This window comes from Xyrauchen texanus, chromosome 38 (genome assembly GCF_025860055.1).
Source record: "Xyrauchen texanus isolate HMW12.3.18 chromosome 38, RBS_HiC_50CHRs, whole genome shotgun sequence".
NCBI classification, from domain to species: domain Eukaryota; kingdom Metazoa; phylum Chordata; class Actinopteri; order Cypriniformes; family Catostomidae; genus Xyrauchen; species Xyrauchen texanus.
In genome coordinates, this window is record NC_068313.1 from 27026279 (window position 1) to 27046388 (window position 20110).

At 37.9% G+C, this 20110-nt stretch overlaps 1 protein-coding gene across 1 annotated transcript in view; it reads right to left on the bottom strand.

The window, feature by feature from the left end:
* LOC127632088 (kinase suppressor of Ras 1-like) overlaps positions 1-19408 on the bottom strand; it is a 48903-nt gene extending 29495 nt beyond the window's left edge. The window contains exon 1 of the mRNA XM_052110566.1: positions 18999-19408. Within this exon, the coding sequence (XP_051966526.1) occupies positions 18999-19244 (246 nt within the window). The 5' untranslated portion in view covers positions 19245-19408. The remainder of the gene's footprint in view (positions 1-18998) is intronic.
* Between the last annotated feature and the right edge of the window lie 702 nt (positions 19409-20110).

Below are 20110 nucleotides of genomic sequence, written 5' to 3' on the forward strand. Positions count from 1 at the left end.
GAGTTGCAAAACCTATGCCCCATAATAATGAACACTGTATGCCAACTTTTAAAATACATCACTTATCTATGATAAACACTACATTAACCTGATTCCAAAAAATAAAAGGGAGACATGATAACAGAAATGAAAAGATGAAAAATACACGCTTATTTTCAATACACCGATCACCATTTTAAATAGTAATGTATGAAACAATTACATTAAAATCAGTTTATGTGTAGGATCTAAATTTCCCTTAATGCTGACAGAGCGTTATTGTTGTGCATAAACATGTTCAAAACAATGCAAGGATGCCAAAAAAATGCTAAATAAGCAGGATCAATTGGCACGTCATGTCCTGCACAATAGAGGAGGTAGAGCAGGCATGGGAAAATTTGTATGGTCAACACATTCTCACCCTGACTCGTCACATACGGACGCTCCGGGCGGTTTCGTCGCTTATCGCTTCGTTTTTCGACGCGCAGGGTAGTCCGATAGACTTCTATGTATCTCTGAACCGGAGCGTTGTGCCGTTGAAATTTCACGTTTTGGGTAAAAGCTCACGCCACGAACGGGTCGAGAGTCGAGACCGCAATAAATAAAAATAAAAAGGAATAGGCTACAATGGCCCTCCAACTGTTTTTTGATGTTTCAGAACCCGGACGCGTCGTAAAATGACGCCAAAGGTACACCCGGCGCGTCGATAAGCGACGCCAAGGGGTCCTGCCCGAGCGTCCGTATGTGACGAGTTGGGGTGTGAGAATGTGTTGGTTTGGTACAGGGGCTACATCACGCTTAAAAAGGAATAATTCAACCAAAAATTTAAATTCTCTCATCATTTACTTCTTTTGCAGAACACAAATTAAGATTTTTAGAAGAATATCTCAGCTCTTTTGGCCCATACAATGAAAGTGAATCGGTGCAAAAACATTGAAGCTCCACAAATCACATAAATCAGCATAAAAGTAGTCTAATCCATGTGCCTCCAGTGATGTAATCCATGTCTTCAGATGCAATATGATAGATGTGGTGAGAAACAGATCAATATTTAATACATTTTTACTATTTATCCTCCCTACTCAGTCAATCTCCACTTAAACTTTTACTTTATTTTGTTTTTGCTGATTCACTTTCTTCATGCATATCGCCACCTACTGGGCAGAAAGAAGACTTTCTAGCAAAAACTGATTTAAATATTGATCTGTTTCTCACCCACACCTGTCATATCAATTCTGAAGTCATGGATTAAACCACTGGAGTTGTATGTATTATTTGTATGCTGCTTTTATGTGCTTTTTGGAGCATCAACATTTTGGCACCCCTTCACTTATATTGAATACTCAGCACTCAGTACAGAGCTGCAATATTCTTCTAAAAAAGTAAGTAGCACATGGGGGGGATTTTGAGATACAATGTTCAACACTGATTTAGTTCTTGTATCTGTAAGCCCAAAAATAGTTGTGTACTCATTCTAATGCATGATGCACAATTTTCTGAAGTTTGTGACTGGTGGAATGTTCTGCTGAAGTTTTGCTCTGCAGATGTTGATACTTTTCTATCTTTATAGAACTACAAATTATTTTATCATCTCTACTTTCCTGGTAATTTATTATACCAATTAACATACTCTCTACATCAGGGGTCAGCATTATTAAAAAAAACATTTATAAAAAATATTACTATTAAAAATGTCACTGTTTTACATTTATGCATTTGGCAGACGCTTTTATCCAAAGCGACTTACAGTGCACTTATACATGGACAATCCCCCCCGGAGCAACCTGGAGTTAAGTGCCTTGCTCAAGGGCTCAACAGTGGCATCTTGGTGGTGCTGGGGCTTGAACCCCCAACCTTCTGGTCAGTAACCCTGAGCCTCAACCACTGAGCCACCACTGCCCCCGCTGTACAAGTTATGTTGTTGTTGTTTGATTAATAGCCTTTGTATGACATAGCCTACTAGATAGTGCTCAATTCGGTTACAAGTTCACTTCAAGTACGACATTTTGATGCAAATACACTTTTTGTCCTACTGTTTAAATTCACTTTAGACATAAACGACTGAGTTTACATTAAATCCTCACCATGACGGGCATTGGCAGAATTCTAAAGTGTATTTGATCATTAGTGCTCAAACATTAGCCACCTGTCAATCAAACAACATGCAGTGACAGACGTCAGGAAATAAAAAGTCAATCTTTTATATTTTATCTAGATCAACCAACCAGTGGTGGTCTTGCTATCGCAAATGATGTAATGAACACACCTGTTCTAGATGTAGAAAATATAGCAAACTACTCAAACGTTTGATAGAGAACATCTCACTTTTTCCGCTAAACATCTAGATCATTTTATTGCCCAGCCCTATTGATAACATTACATTAATCTCTCACAGCAGCCCAATAATCTCATTGATAGATGGTTAAATTATAGGCACACAGAATCTAGTAAACAGAAATATGAAATTTACCTTGATATGTATCTTCAAATTAGAGGCAGGATTTACGCTGATATCTGGCTTGAGCAAGTTAAACTCACATGACAGTCACGATCAAGAAATTGGCCTTTTTCACTGCGAAAAGCCCTTTTAGGTGCGGCCGAGATGTTCAGCTGTAAACTGTGTTTGAGGCATTCTCCAGATCCATAACAATTGGCGCCAGATCAGCAGCTGCCGTTCAAGCTTTTTTAGGTGTGATTTGATTGGATGGGAGTCACCAGACTCTACCTAGCCAATCATGTTGATAGATAAAAATGTTATCAGGACAGGGAAGTAGCGAACACAGATGGTGGGAAAATAGCTCATTAAAAAGTACAGTTACAGCACTTAAAATGTACTCAATTAAAAGTATACCATTTTTAATTGTTAATTGCAGTAATGTGAGTGTTTGTAATTCATTACTTCACACCCCTGCTAACATGAACCCTGCTCGAAAAAAAATTGCTTAAACCAGACTATGATAGGTAGCTTGTCTTAGCTGATCTCCCACCAGGTCAAGCTTGTCAGCTTGCTGGTTTAGAGGGATTTGGGGAAACTTTTTGGCTGGTCAAGCTGAGAGACCAGCTGGCCGACCAGTTAAACCAGTTGAGTACCAACTTGGCCAGGCTGTAAGAACAGCTTAAACTAGCTAAAACTGGCAAACCACTTCAGGCTGTTTTATGTTTTGTTTTTGATTTTTTGCAGGGATGAGGACTGAGAACAATCAGTACTGGCAACAAAACTGCATTTTTGTGACATCACAAAATATTCTAATGTTTTATCATGTTTCACAGCACTTCTGAGAAAAAAGGAGCAGATTCAATGGGACAAGCAAGATGTCACACGAGATTGCAGTGGAGATGCATGCATGTGAAACCTAGCGATATTTCAGAGCAAGCAGATTCTCAAAACCTTTGTGTCCGCAAGTGAGCGTTGCATGCAGAATGCAAAGTGAGAACAAAGCAAAGGAAATCCCCATGTGTGACTTCATTGAAAGTGGGTGATGAACATTTGTGTTTGTATGAGTGTGGTATCAGCAAAATAACAAAGTAACTACAGTAAGTGCATACCAGGGGTGCCATGAGCCTATTTTTTAAATAGCGATCAAGGGGACCCTGGATCAAATCCCGACCAAATACATAGATGTTTTTTAAACCAATTGCAACCGAACTTGACATCCAGTGATCCAAACATTTTCAGTGTTAAAAAAAGAGCAGCCTTGACAATATGATTATCACTCCCTTTGTGTAAGGTGCGACTCAATTGGACTGACAACATTTTGATGTGAATTTCTGCCAGTGTTTTAAGCAAACACTTTATTTGATATACCTAATATGATAGTACAACTTAATTATCAAGGACACAATTAACTTTTTTAAATATTTATTTTAATTTGATATTTTTAGGGAAAAAGTTCCCTTTAAAATCCACTTGCATTACGCATCTGGTACATACAAACACTGTACAAACACGCCACAGCCTCTTTTTTTCACTTTAAATAAAGGCCAGAGTCTAGTTTCAAGCATCCACCCATCATTATCTTACCATAACTAGACAGATATTGGGCTAAAAACAACAAGCCAATCATGTTCAAGTCTCTTAATACAAAGAAACTACAGATGGTGCCCTCCCTTTATTGGTGTAGCGCTCCCACTGTAATAAACAGGGCTGTCTATAAATAGACACTGGTTATCATGGCAAGGGAGTCTGGACTCTTTCTCATGAGGGTGTCTGTTCTGTCACTATGGCAACCCTGGCTGGAACACAGCGAGTCCCGTGTGACATCATGGAGCAGCAAGAAATTGTGGTCCACAGGTTAACAGAAACCACCACACACCTGCTTTGAAGTGTGTAAACACCCCTGAGACAGCCACAACAGCAACTCTATTCATAGAGAAGAGGCCATTTTCACTTGCTGATCTATACATGTTACAGACTCTATACAATTCATGTAAATGGGTGCCATCAGGCTGGTGGCTGTTTGATGGTCCAAAAGGCATATATAGGCAGCATAAAAGTAATCCACATGACTACAGTTGATTAATTAATGTCAAATCGATAGGTTTGTGTAAAAAATAAATTGACAATTAAAACTTTATGTCTGACTAGACTAGACTTTAAGACTAGATGTCTGTGCTATGCCCCAAATATTCACTGCAAGGGTGCCTGCAGGATTTCATCTTAGGGTTGTAAAAACAACACCAAAGCATTAAATTCTGATGACTTTGAGAGAAGCATTTCTTTTCTTGTATATGAGTAGCGTTCATGTAACTATTGGCTAAAGCTCCAATAACAGTTCAGAACAAACTCATTCTCGTGTTAAAAAAGCTAAACAGACCATAAAGAATTAAGCAGTTGTCTCGAGAATTTGAAGAAGTTCTTTTTAACTTGACACAGCATCTAAAATGCAGCAGTCCCATGAGAGATGCTATAAACCACCCTACTTTATACAGTGCTGTTCATAAATATACTGTTTTACTGTGCTCCAAATGATTCAGTGAAAAAGCACTCCAAACTAATTGTGATTTGCAAGACTGTTTGGCCAATTCACTGAAAAGAACCGACTCAAAAGAATTATTCATTCACAAATTGGACATCGCTAGTTCTTTTATACAGAAATACGGGACACACTTGATGATTGATTAAATATTGAGAGAGCAAATGTTTCTCAGGCCAGTCGGAGCGCACATGGTACACACAGCGCGTACATCCGTACAGCTGCAGGAGCCACTGATCCAACTGTAAAACCACCGTAACAAAAACAACAAAAAAAACAAGCAAAATGAATTAGTTAATTTTGCTCAGAATAAGCTATAATAAACACCAGACTTAATGCAGATAGACAGAAATGTAACAGTGAGTGTGACAGGGCAGACTCTTGTCGAGCAGAAACAGAGGAGAGTACCAGTAGTTTATAAGAGCTGCCAGTATGTAAGAATAATACCTGGTATTATGAACAAAACAACAGATTTGTTGGTGCCGTGTCTATTTCACACTTGTTACACACTTTCCAGATAATTCCATGTTTTGACAATTGCATGCTCTGTCTGTAGAAAGATATCTGTTGATAGAAAAAAAAGTCCTTATAGGTCACAGTGGCAGCCTGCACCTGTAGCCCAGCAACCAGCCACCTGTGCATATGATTAGCTTTGTATCTAAGGTCAAAGTGCACTGGTAGATTGCAGCTGCCGTATTAGAACACCTGTATCTCTATATTAGATCATCTGTATCTCTGTTAATGGGATAGATCACCCAAAAATTCTAAATTAAGTTATATTTGAAAACAAACAATAAAGCTATCAAAATGTAAGTAGTTATGTGTGTGTACAGTCAGCCAGTTGTTATCGCAAAATAAACCCAGATGCTTCATCCTGACGTTGGTTTATTTTGTGATATCAACCGACTGACTGTACATTATCCTGCTTATTAAACGGTTACTAAACAAATAAATATATAAATAGACCTAAAATATTGATTTGCATTGAAATTATGTAGATAAGTGATGAGAAATAAATTGCTGAACAGCTGAAATCCACTACCGATTTGCGTCTGAGTTCTGTTGATGTTTATTTTGTGAAAATGACTGTCTGACTCATTATTCAGCCTATTACAAGGCTACTTGACAAATAAATAAATAAATTGGGATGAAACATGAATTTGAGTTGAAATGATTTTATTAGCTTACTTGCAGAGATCGCAGAGTGATCAAAGAAGCAGAAAAGTATATATATACATGTATTTGTTAATGAATCTGAAACTAATGTGCCAAGGAGAACTATGTCGTATGTCAAGATGTTCAGTGAATAGCAACTTAAATTTGCAGCTGTTTCTCTCACAAAGCTATCGAATGTCTTCCGAAGACTTTGAATATAGCATACAATTTGTATGGGCCACTTTTAAGATACCTTTATGGTGCTTTTGCATCCTTTTGGAGGCTTCAAAGCTTTTCATTGTAATTGCATGGAAATTTGCGACCAGCACAGTCTTCAAAATGTCTTTATTTGTGTTCCACATAAGAAAGTCGAATATGGGTCGAATGTGGAGGTGTATAGTAACGAAGTACAAATACTTCGTTACTGTACTAAAGTACAGTTTTTTATTTTTCTACTTTAGGTATAAATATTTCCTTGGACTTTTACTTTAACGTTACTACATTTTGAAGAGGAAATTGATACTTTTACTCCAGACTAATTATTATTTCTCCAGACCCTTTCATTAATTTTGCGTCTGAACACAGCAAAAAAATAGCAGCTGTATGTGTATAAATGCATGCTGATCGGCGATAGTGATGTGTGATTCGTTAAAATAATCAAAAGAGTCGAATATTTTACATTTGACTCTTTTGAACTGAACAAAGATTCAAAAAGCGTTCTCAATGATTCGCTTTGCGAATCACGAGTCGGAATCAAAATCACAAGCGAAGCACGCGCCAGTTATTTGCGATCAGTCTCCCGCCTTTCCAGGAGACCTATCCATATAAAAGTCAATCACATTTGACATTTAAATAAGATATGATGTGTATGGATAATTACCAGCATTCATGAAAATGTCAAACAATATTTATTTTGATATTTTCTCATGAATATGTCCATAAATATATATTTTGATATTTTATGAAGATGTGAATTCTTATGGACTGTGGTGTTCATTTACACTCATTCCATAAATATGAACATTCTGATTTGACTTTAATGCGCCATTAAAGGGGTAGATCATTTAATTTTCTTACCCTCATTCGATCCAAGATGTGTATGACTTTCATTTTGTTTCTGCAGAACACCAACAAAAAAAGATTTTCAGAAGATTATTGTTGTTATGTAGGTCAATTCAATGTAAGTGAATTGTGGCCAGAAATTTGAAGCTCAAAAAAGCACTTAAATGTAGCATAAGAGTAATCCAGAAGACTCCAGTAGTTTCAACCACAGTTTTCTGAACAGATCTAATTGGTTTTGGGTGAGAATAGACCAAAATATAACTCCTTTTTCGACTATAAATCTTTACATTAGCAGTCTCCTTCGCGATCATGATTTCAAGCTCAAGTACACTTCCTATAGCGCCTCCTAGGGCTCTGTGCACGCGTCAAGCACTAGAAAGCTTGATATCATGATCGTGCCTAGAGATTGCAATGGCAAGATTTACAGTGAGTTACAATTTGGTTCGTTCTCACACAAAATCAACTTAATTGCTTCAGAGGACATGGATATAACCACTGTAGTAGTATGGATAGCTTTATGCTCCCTTAATGTGCTTTTTGTTGCTTGAAATGTTTGGCAACATTCACTTGCATTGAATTGACATATAGAGCTGAAATATTCTTTTAAAATCTTTGTTTGTGTTCTGCAGATGAAAGAAAGTCATATACGGCAGAAAGAACGCCACTCTGCGTTCACGGCGACTCCTGGGGAGTCACTTCCCTCCTCCCCTCGCGGACGGCGGTCTTCTGTCGACCCCTTTGCGTTTCTGGGGGATGGCAGGGCTCCAGGTGGTCGGGGAGTCCAGTCCCCACTCGCCTCGCGGACTGCGGAGGACTCCGCGACGGGCATCCCTCCTCCTTCCCGGATTTCAGCACCAGTGTAAAGCAGTCCAATGGAAATGAGGAGGCGAGAACCGGCTTGACCACATAAATAATATTTTAATGAGTAACTTAAAAAACAAACACACACACATGACGGACATGTCCGTAAACGATCTCTCTCTCCCGCACCATCCTCCGCAGTTGGCCTTTATCCCTCTCGGGGGCTTGATTAGCCTGATAAGGGACCGGGGTGTGTAGAATCACGACCCGGCCCCGCACTCCACCCTGCCACAGAGTTACTTTACTACTTTTAAATGAGTCATTTTCTCATGAGCTACTTTAACTTTTACTTGAGTCAGTTTCCATGAAGGTAACTTTACTTTTACTCAAGTATGACAAATGGATACTTTATACAACACTGGCTGAATGGGACATAATGGTAGATAAATGATAAGAGTTTTTATTTTTGAGTGAACAATCCTTTTAGTTGCATTGAGTGTTCGTTCTGAGACAAGACAGCATCAGATGAGATGAGCCTCAAATATAATACCTCTCAAGTCACATAAAGTGAAGTTTATTATCACTTCACCCTGTCTAAACCACTAACCGCCAAGATAGCATGTAGCGTGGTCTTAAAATAAGGATTAGAGAGCAGCGTATCGTTAAAGTTTCAGCAGGTTTATATCAGTCTGAGAAGGTGAGCATACTTCTTTTTGTCTTAGAATGCTCCCAAGCTGATTTAATGCACTGGTCGGCCACAAACGCAAGCGGGTGTTAGTTTGCACCAGACACAGGGTGGCACAATGCGCAAGGGTATGCCTGTATTCAATGACTATCTCCACTCTCATCTGCCATCTCGGTTACACCTCTCAAGGGGTGGCTGGAATATGGGGCAGGGGGGACCGGTATTCATCCCCACCTGCTTAACTAAAGTGTCTGCATGAGACTTGAGAGGGTAGGTTGAGAATCTTTAGTGAAATTAGAAAGCAGGCAGTTTTGCAAGAGAGGGCTTGTGCATGCAAAATGAGCTAGCTTCTTCATAAGAGCGGGAGACACAATCCATACTGGGTGATGTAGTGTACCTCTGATGATGTCTGTTACAGTGGCGATTAAGGCTACATGGGATTGTTGCAATGTTAAGTATTTGTACAAATAATCTATTAAATATCTATTATGCATCTTCAAAAAAGAAAGAAAATTTTAGAGTATAAGAGTATAGCAAGTGTGATGCTGATTTAAATCACCATGGACACCTGGTAAAGCTGTGCTGAAGAAATTTTAGGAAGAGGAGTGTTTCTGGCATGGGGTGCCCAGAGTAAGACACATGTGATTACATACTGGATTTTCCCTATGTAATTTATTTTGTGTCAGCATGTATCATGTCATAGCCCCACTATAATATTTATTATATTCAGTTTATGTATCAGTGGGTGCATGGAATTTGTAAAAGCTTTACATAAAAGCTGCCACAGTTGTAAAAGATGATTAGGTAACTGTAGACTGCAGTGGATGCTATTACACATGGTGTTACCAATACAAGCAAACCAGCTCCTATTGTTTCTGTTAGAGGCATAAAGGCATATGGGATAATGCATGCTAGGATTAAACAACCATGCTAAATTCCAACAATCATGGAAGGAATACAGTTTATTAAAATCGATGTGGGTCAAACAGGAAGACAACACTTTGAGACTTCATTTTTGTCACAGGGGAAGAGAAATGTTGCAATACATTGTAGAATTGTGCATTTTTTTACCTTTATGAAGGCATATTTTTCTAACCACATAGAAACACATTCTTCTATTGGGTATATTCACTAATAATAACTTATAATATTAATAATTAATTAAAATATTATGAAAACAATAAATCACTTTAAACTTACATTTTATGTAATGATATGTATAGCTAGGCCTAGAACTAAATTTGAGGAAATATATAATAATAATAATTTTTAAAAAATTATTTTAAAAAAATGCATTAAAAAAATGAAGTAAAAAGCTCAGTATATGACAATGAAGAACTTACACAAGCCTGTGAAGCATAAGACACAAAAAAAGAGAATTGAGAAAAAAAGACGCGTGGGGATTTCCTGATATGAACTAACATTAGTCGGCCGAAAGACCTATATGCTCCACCGCACCTAATGAGCCACGCAGTGATGTGTTAACTTTCCATCCATAGAAAAAAAAAAGTATATATGAGCCTTAAAGCGCCTTTGATGAGCACTCACGCTATTGAGCAAAGACTTGCATTTCCCAGAAACCAAAACGGAGACGTTAGGGAGCCGGCTGTGGCTGTTAAAATGTGTTTTCCCCACATCTCTACACTCAATTATGATATCAAATAGTTATCTATTACATGGAAGAGCATCATACAAGAATATCATGCAGTTTGCTTAGAAAACCAGATTGTGTCATCAGAAAGTGAAATGAGAGGACATCAGTGTGGCAACTGCTCTTCCCATTCACTGCATATTTAAAGATTCTGAAATAAGCCACAAGCCATGCTGCAGGCAATAGAACCAGTTTAGGTTGTTGCAGGTGGTTTACAAGAAAATCAGGTTACTCAAACAGGTTTGTATCTTGACTATACTGCCCAAGTTTCAAACTAGGTACATTGTTTACATTAAAGGGATGGTTCAAGCAAAAATGTACTCCCCTTCATGTTGTTACAAACCCGTATGACTTTCTTTCTTATTCAGAACATAAAAGTAGACATTTTTATGAATATCGCAGTCTGTCATCTCAATACAATGGCAGTGGATAGAGATTCACTTTAAAGTTAAAAAAGCACCCAAAAATATAATAAAAGAAGTCCATGCCATTTTCAATTAAAAATGTACGTTCATGAGCGCGATGAAAGAAGATTGTTCAGCAGTGGCATACATGTTCACATGAGAACCTGCATTACATAGAGCTAAAAAAACAAACAAACAAACAAACAAACAGAATTTTACATATTGGGAGAACGATTTCTTAAACACTGTGTCAGCTCTCCAGACTAAAAGAATTACTTAGGAGCCATTGGCTCCAGAACTGATACATTAAGGAGCCAAATGGCTGTTTTTAGTCACCAAATAATATAATTGCTTGATTTCGATTGTTGTTCAGAAAAAAATATTATTTTATGTAAAATTATTTTTGCGTGGCTCATTGCATATTTCGCAGTACTTTCCTGGTGAAATGAACACTAGAGGCACGACAGCAACAATGACATTAAGCCAATTTCCTTTGTCACAAATCATGAATAAAATGGCAGATTATGATTATATTAACACATAATTTTTGCCCTGTTTTTATGACATTTAAACACTTACTATAGAGAATGACTTATAAGGTCATGCATTTCAATATCTGCATTACATGGACAACTACATTTACAAGCTTGTTCGAGTACAATCAAATTACACGGAAGCTCAACTGATAGAACGTTGCATTTGCAAAGCAAAGGACCTGGGTCCTAAACAGCACGCAAGTCGACTCTTGCATTTTTGATCTATCAATTGACACAATTGGCTAGGTTTAGGTTAAAGGTTTAGGGTTGAGAGGTAGGTTTTTTATTTTAAATATCCATTTGGGAGAAAAATTTACTCCCTTACTTAATGGGATCAGGCTGGTTATTTCTACACCACTAGCGTCACCAAATGGAACAGCAAAAATACTGATTGTTTTCAAACAGTATTCAAATACCCCATCTTCCATGGTGTGGCCAAACATATAGTCCCGTCCTAAACTCACACCACTGGTTGAGGCAATGTTGCTATGCTGGGCTGGTCTATGCTAGCGTCACCAAATGGAACAGCAAAAATACTGATTGTTTTCAAACAGTATTCAAATACCCCATCTTCCATGGTGTGGCCAAACATATAGTCCCGTCCTAAACTCACACCACTGGTTGAGGCAATGTTGCTATGCTGGGCTGGTCTAGATGCTCAAACAAACACTGTTTTGATCAGAGAGATACAGTGTTTACACTGATGTGGGAAAATCAACCTACAAATGGCTTACTTATAGTCCTGGCTGCATATTAAAATGGTAAAGGAAAAAGTATTTTACATTAATAAATAAATAAATACACGCCTCGGCTTTAAGTGGAACATTTTTACACCTGGATGAAGACAGACCGACATTTGTTTCCTAGAAGTAAGCTGTGAAAAGAGGTGACACCCTTCTGAGCTAAACTAGATCTAAATTTCAAACACTCCACAGCTCACCACAATTGGAACGTGTGCACACATAACAATAGAAAACCATTACATATCTGTGGAGACACAAATAAGTATGGTTTAAAATACAAAATAAGTGGTCGATCGCTCATGTCACTTCAAATCGCCTTTCCTTTCTCCGAGTGAATGCACCTTTCCTCCGACATCTTTATTAGGAGAGAGAAGGGCTCTGTGCCCAGATGGAAATGTAACACTACCTGGTTATTATAGTTGTTGTGTAACACATGGTTGTAGGACATCTGCTGGTGCCCAGGTCTGCATCTGTTTCCTTGACTAGATCAAACAGGTGGATCTCCTTTTGTTCCACCTCCGAGACAGATAAAGGAGATGTCATATTGCAAACTGTCCCCCTTCTCCAATGTCCATAAACACACACAGAATACACAGTTTATTCAGAGTGCTTGATGTAACCCTACTCCTAATGCAATTCTGCCTGCCGCTAGCAGGCTTATTGTTTAAGCGGAGAGAGGGAGGAATACATTGCCTGGACTTTCCACCACTTTTGTTCTTCAAGCTTTTGATGGATGCCCTCTGTCTACAAAAAAGTACTTAGTGGAGATAGGGCAAGTCTGACCCACTTTCCCAAATCACTACCAATTCTTGCACACAAATCGCAAGTTATGTGATTTTAGACATCTCCCACATCCAGATGAAGGGAGGGCTCTTGTTATATATAGCAACAGCCACAATAGCACATTACAAGCATACTGCAATCTTTCCAATGCCCAGAGAAGACAGGCCACCAACCAAAGACTCTCAGCTGTTCACCACAGTCATTCCTTCAATGTTTGAAAGCCAGTTTTCCACAGGAATAAAGAGATTTAGTGATAGGGATCTCATGTTAACTGCCATTTAGCATTCTCTCTCTGTGCTCAGCTTTGAGATCACAGATGACCATGGTTATCAAAGTGTGGCCACTGCAGGACTGTTTCGATCACACTCAGTAAATTTTAAGCACAGTTATAATCGGTCTACAGCAGGGTTTTGGGTAGTTGAGCTATACAGTCTTCATCTGTACATCCAATATGACACAGTGTGCAACTGAATATTTGAAGAAAGGTTGTCAGCTGGTGAAGTGAAGTAGAAGTTTTACGGTTGACCTTTAAGTCCACTTCTGGCATTTTGGCGACTTTTTATTTTGTAAAGTTCGCTGTTCCTTGTTTTTTATCCCTCAATTTATTTAAAGTTGATGTGTGTAATTACTGCACCAATAGTGGTACCGAACAGGATTGCAAAAATAAACATTGTTTTCAAGCAGTTTATCATGTACACCCCCTGTCTTCTGGTGATTGAACAAACCGAGAGTTCCACCCCTACTCACACCGTTGTAAAGTCAGTTTAGAAAGTAACTTAAAATGAATTACTTATTCAATTAAGTAATCAGTAAAGTCAGTAATCTAGATACAATTTTAGAGAAGCAATTAGTAATTTGTTATGACTTTTTTGAGTAACTTACATAACACGGCACGTCACACATCACCTCAGCCTTTCGTAGCATGCACACAATACAGAGGCCAGTTGTGGTCCGATTAATGTGTGTATATGCTGTACAAAACCGAGATACAATCGTACTATCTAGTTCTGTTAGTGCAACTTCGCAAAAATCAGACTGAAACGATTTCTGTCTGACTAAAGCATTTACATTACATTTTAAAAACACAAATTACTGTTTTAGTCCAACTGAAATCAAACTTTTGAAGAGCATGTAAGCATACTAATTGGAATACGCTCAGAAGAGCTGTTTAGGTTACATTGAAGTATTTGCATCATCCAACACTGATTATATCAGCAACTGTTTGGATCGTTTATGATTTTCAGAATAATCCCAACTATATAGCCTCAAAGCTTCTACTTCAAAGCTTCTGATTCTAGGAACAGAGCGCACGTCACACTTAACCAACTCTCCACATGCATCAAAACAGCTGAGGCCTCATGCTGTTCACGGACTTCAAACGTCAGCCAAAGCTGTGTACAGTCAGTCCACTCCTGTGCCCACCTTCCTGACCTGTGACAGTTGCTTACATGCACATTTACAGTCGTGCTTTAGTGGGTTTTTGCATAGTCAAGCTATGGTCTTCACCTGTCTGTCCGAGTATGCATGACATGTATGTATTATTGAATAATAAACCTCTACCTTTTTTGTATTGCCTTCAACTTCTGGGTTAAATACAATCATAAGTCACCTCTGTCTTTCAGATTATGCTCAGAACAATGTGGCCAATTTTAGTCAGATTAACATGTGCATGCTGGATGAAGTCGGGCTACAATCATATTATCTCGGCCTGGTAGTCTGACTTAAAAAAATCGGAATTACATGATTTCAGTCAGACTGTGCTATACATACATATGTGACGTATTAAAATTATGAATTACAGTTTTATTCTGACAGAAATAAAACGTTTATAGTGCATGTAAACCTACTGAGTGTTGACAAACATGAGCACATGAGCCGATGACATCACAGTTGTGGCACTCATCAACAACAACGAGACTCAAGAGTCTCAAAGTCTAACGAAAAGTGAGTCTAATGAAAAAAAAGAAAAGAAACTATACTTGGAGACTTTAGAAGGAGTTGAGTAGGTAAAATGCTACTGCGCATCAGCGGTGTGATACTGATGTAAAACATAGCTTCCATTTCTTTGGTGTGCAAATTGCCAACGACTTCCCATGGACCGTGAACACCTCTATCTTAACGAAGAAGTTCTAAAATCATAAGGGCCAATTTATGTTCTTGCTTGTGGGTGCCCTAAATTATCGGGTCCCTATAATTTTAATGCGGTGACAGAAGCTACAAAAGGAATCAGGGCCCTATAATTTCTATGGTTTCTGCATCAAACCTTATTGGTTCTCATTGTGTGGTTCACAGGGAGGATTGATGTTAACATCGTAGGTGACAATTTTATTTAAGCACTTTATTAATTATTTTATTTGATTGTAGAGTGATTAATGTCTTAAATGTCATTCTGTTCATTCCACAATGTGATTGGCTGAGTTTGGAAATGCATACTACCATAATATTTCTGTTGCAGACACATATGGCAGATATATTAAGAGCAGAATCGGTAGTATGCAATTCCGAACTCAGACATTGTATCACTTCAGAAGACCTAGAATATAGTGTAGAAGTAGTACTTTTACTGTTTTATTATGTTATATTTTGGTATATTCATACTCCTACCTACTGAAGGAAGGTTGATAAGCATTAAGTGCAAAACCGCCAGATAACAGAAGAGTTTCTTCCTGCAAACCAACCGACAACATAATAACTCTTACAGTTTACAATGACCACACTTGCCAATGCAGTAGTGTAACCCATCCTCCTGACTGTGCTTGTTATTGTTCCTCCTCAGCACAATCTTTGCTGCATTACAGTCAATTTATGAGCACTTGACACTGTGCACGTTTACATCTTGCAACACAAGTCTGTATAACACTGTCTGCACTTATTTTAAAACGGTAAACTACGCAGTCCATTTTGTTTACTGTTTGGTATTTATTGTTTATTGCCTGTAATTATAATTTGCTGTGTGGCCAGGGCCATCACAGATTATCATTCTCTGTTATATATTTTTGCTGTGGTTTCAGAGTAACTACATTATATGTCATTATGTCTCATATGTTTGTCTTATAATAAGTAGAGTGACAACAACTCAAGTAAGTGAGCCCTATTTCTGAATGTAATTATGAGAAATACAAGAATTAACCCACTCCTAAGACTCACTCTCTCAAATAAGATTAACAAAATAAGCACCAGACCCAACAACAATGTGACAATTACCAGTGTCTGTGGGAACTAGCATCATAAAACCTTCCCAGGTGGATGGATTATTTATGGTTTCATCAAACTCCTTTTGAGTATTTTTAAGTGCGAGTATGTGAGCACAGACCATTAAGTGGGAAATACTCAGATAAAGCCATTTATTGATTCAGAGAACAAGGTGATTGACCTTACTAAGAAGATAACATGTTCATCTTCACAGAAAAGCCACTTGTTTATATGGTTTCCAGAATCAAAACCATAATAAGACTGAAAGTGACACTCTTTATTCCACAGGTTCAACCAGCAAGGGATTTCAGTTCATTTTTGTGGGAGGGGTTAACCAGTGTTGCAAGATACCTGTGTGTGGTTAAAAATAGCGCACAACTACTCTGACATATGCTCCTCTTGTTTGTAGAGTGAAACTGAGATAACAGACTGTTTAACCTGGAACATAAAGTTTTAAATCCAGCTACAGGACTTTGATTAGTTTACTCATCTACAACAGGTTATTGCAAAAGTATTTCATTCATTGCACTGGTTATCATGAGAATCAGTATGACAACTGCTCAATAAGTACAACTTCATTATTGCAAAAGCCTAAAAGGTAAATTTATAAGACATGCCACAGCAATACTATATATCTGAGGGTGCCTTTTGATGTCTTATGCACATAGGTGCATTACGGACCGGGACAGTGGGGCCAGTGCCCAGGGGCCTTTGGCTACCAGGGGACCCTGGGCTGCAAGGTGTTGTAGCCCATCAACTTTGAAACAAATGTTTATATATGCTTGAATATGTGGGCCCCCAAGCTCATTAAAGGCCCCTACAATAAGGCCATGTGACTATGAGGGGCCCCAGCCCTCTTATAGCACCATTTTGCACCTCTTATAGCACCTTCCTGTTTCTTTAACCCTATGATACCTGACTTTATAAAGCCTCTAAATCATCATCAAGTTTATCATACGTGTATACGGTCTCCTGGAGGAAGTTTCCATGCACTTCTGGAAGTAGAAGACCTTGTAATATAATTTCCAAAATGGCTACATTTATATTGTGATGCACTCATCTTTTTGCTGTGAAATCTTTGCTGATTTTAATAAAAGTTAAATTAACAATAATGTTTATAGCGTTACTGTTATTTAAAAATGTGAATTTAGTGCATTGAAGCTACATGTGTTTACTTAAAATGTCATTATTTTTTGAAAAATCTGTATAAATAGATTATAAAATATATAATTTTTTGATTATTTCATACGTTCATAACTTTTCATACAAAAAACTAAGCTTAACCCTATAAACCTAACGTATGATATAATCTAAAAATTATATATTATACATTTATTATACTATTCCAACACACTCTCACTGCGAAATTGTAAGGATTCGTTTGACTTTTCTAAATTTGGCTAATTCGTATGATATCGTATGACTTTCACCACAGCCAATGACATCGCTCGACATCGTTTCCATTTAACATGCGACAATTTTTTGCTTCTATCACACATAACAGCTTCCTATCATGTTTACACACTCTACTGATCGGTTAGGTTCAGATAAGGGGTTTGGGTAAAGGCATAATATTAATAAGTATGTCCTTAATGCCTCGAGAGTGGAACTTGTGCTTACTTCCTTATTAGACGTCCGGGCATTTGCACGTGATGAAATCATACGAATTTATACGAACTAAATCGTACGAAATAGCCAACTCGTAAAATATGAATTATCATGAGATCGGGTTGACTATTCATTGCTATAACTGCATGTTTGCCCTACATTACAAAATGTAACTGGGGTTAGGTGTAACCCCAGTTAAAATATTAAATATTTATATTTTAACAGTCTCTCAATGTAATGTAGTCTAAGGGATTTTTACTTAAATGATGCCTTCACGTGGCTTTTTAATGGGAGAAAAATAATGGTAGCCAAGCTGTAGGGTCGTTCCATACTGAATTTCCAATAAAATTACCAAATGACCACTATATTTGAGCTCCACACCTTTCAGCCCTTTGAAGCTCTCACAAAGTAGGGTAAAGTCTAAGGAAATATGGTATAGGTATGATCACTTCTAAATGGAACGCACCCCATAATTCAGATGAGCTAGAAAAGATATGGCAGCGTGAGCCAGAACTGCCTGAACTCTTTGCCAAGTTTAACCAAACCCATGCATAGATGCTGTAGGAGCCTATTTGTTACATTCTTCAATATTTCAAGTGTTTGATGAAGTTAAAATATTTCATAATGTATTATTGCCCCCTTAAATATATGCACATTTACACATTTATTATACATTTTGTTTCATGCTTGTTTATTGTATGCATAATTTGTAGTATTTTCAAGTACAGGTATTTACACTGAGTTTACATAATTACATAAATGTTAAAATGGATCCTTCTCTTTAAGAACAGTGGCTGTTCAGCGAACATGTTTCGGTTGATTGGTTTCTTTACCACATCCGCTCTGTGTGTTTGGATTAATCTGACTGTAAATTACAGAAAAGGTATTAAGAGACAAATGAAAACTGATTGCATGGATCACAACTTTCAAAGATAACTGGACCGAGTGGGACCTAAAAGAATATTGGCCCCGGAACCCTTGCCATTCATAATCCGTCCCTGCTTATGCATAGGCCAATTTTAATGCACAGTTTGACAAATAAAATATCACATTGAGCGGGTCTGCATGTGCTGACTTAAATAATTACTTAAAGAACCAGGAAGTAATATCAGTTAAAGGGGGTTTCCATAACCCCATTTTTTTGTATCAATGCATCAATAGAAAAGAGCAATTTATGATGACTGTTATGATCCCTATTCTGATGAAAATCAAAGTAAATGCTTTTTAAGCAATTATCATTATGTAGCATATCAAGACCTATCATTGATCTCAACAAACATCCTGAGTCGCACTAAGTAATCAAAGTTTTGATAAACTTGTCGGATGTGTACAACCTGGCATGTACACCATCCATAATAATTCAATGCACTGTTGCCTGTTACTCATAGACACAGGGAATCCCTACAGCATTGCAGTTTGGCATTACCTCTAAAGCGCGTATCTCGTGTTGTGTCAGGTCGTTAGATGCGGCGCACTTGGTCCGGAGTCCCTTCAGACTGGAGATGGAGATCTCGATCAGGTTCTGAATGAGTTTGCACTGGTGAAGCGCGTCCATCCCTACGTTACTGCTATCGGTCCCTTCCAAATGCTCACCATCACTTGCGACCATGTTTCCACCGTTGACAGAGACACTAGTATCCATTCCTCGGCATTGGCACAGCTTGAGGGGCATGGGCTCGAACCGCAACTAGTTCAAAGACATTAGAAACAGCAGTGGCAGTGACAGTCCTAGCTCATTTATTTTATACAGCGTAAGAGTGCAAACATACTCCTGGAACGGCCTGAACTGGTTTGACAGTCCGATAAGACGCGTTGTCAGCTTGTTCCGCCTCAGACGTTGTGTCTAGATCCCGTGAACCCCTAAGAAGCGCTCGCATAGGGTTGAGCCTCTGTCAGCTGTTTGAAACATCGCTTGAAGCGTTGCATCATGGTGAATGAAGTTCTTTGAAGACGCGCAACGGACCGTTTGTGGATTGTTACGTAAAGGATTTCTTGTTGATTGTTGCAGTCAAGTTAGATAGAATCGGACATTTATATGCATAGCCTACTATTGATTCTGTTGCCACATTACATTTTATTTTATTTTTACAACTCAATGTAAAAGTCACGTTTTTTGTAGTGTTTTGCAACTGTATGTAACATTTTATTTTCCTAAATCACAGTGAAATGTGATTATATATGCATAAATATATAAACTGTCTGTCTCTCTCGCTCTCTCTCTCTCTCTCTCTGTGTATGTGTGTGTATGTGTGTGTGTGTGTGTGTGTGTGTGTGTGTGTGTGTGGCACACACTTTTCAACTGTCAAAATGCAAAAAGTGGTACATATGAACATAAATCATGTTTTTACTGTATTCTACATATTTAATATTATTTTAGAAATATATGTAGCCCCAGTAGGCCTACTGTTCTTAAAAATAATTATCTTAACTGAAAGTCAGTTACTGCAATTGGATTACAAGAACTTGAAATGTAATGTGCTTCACTACTTTTTGTACTGAAAAGTAATTCGATTAAAGTAACTAATTACAGTTGTACTT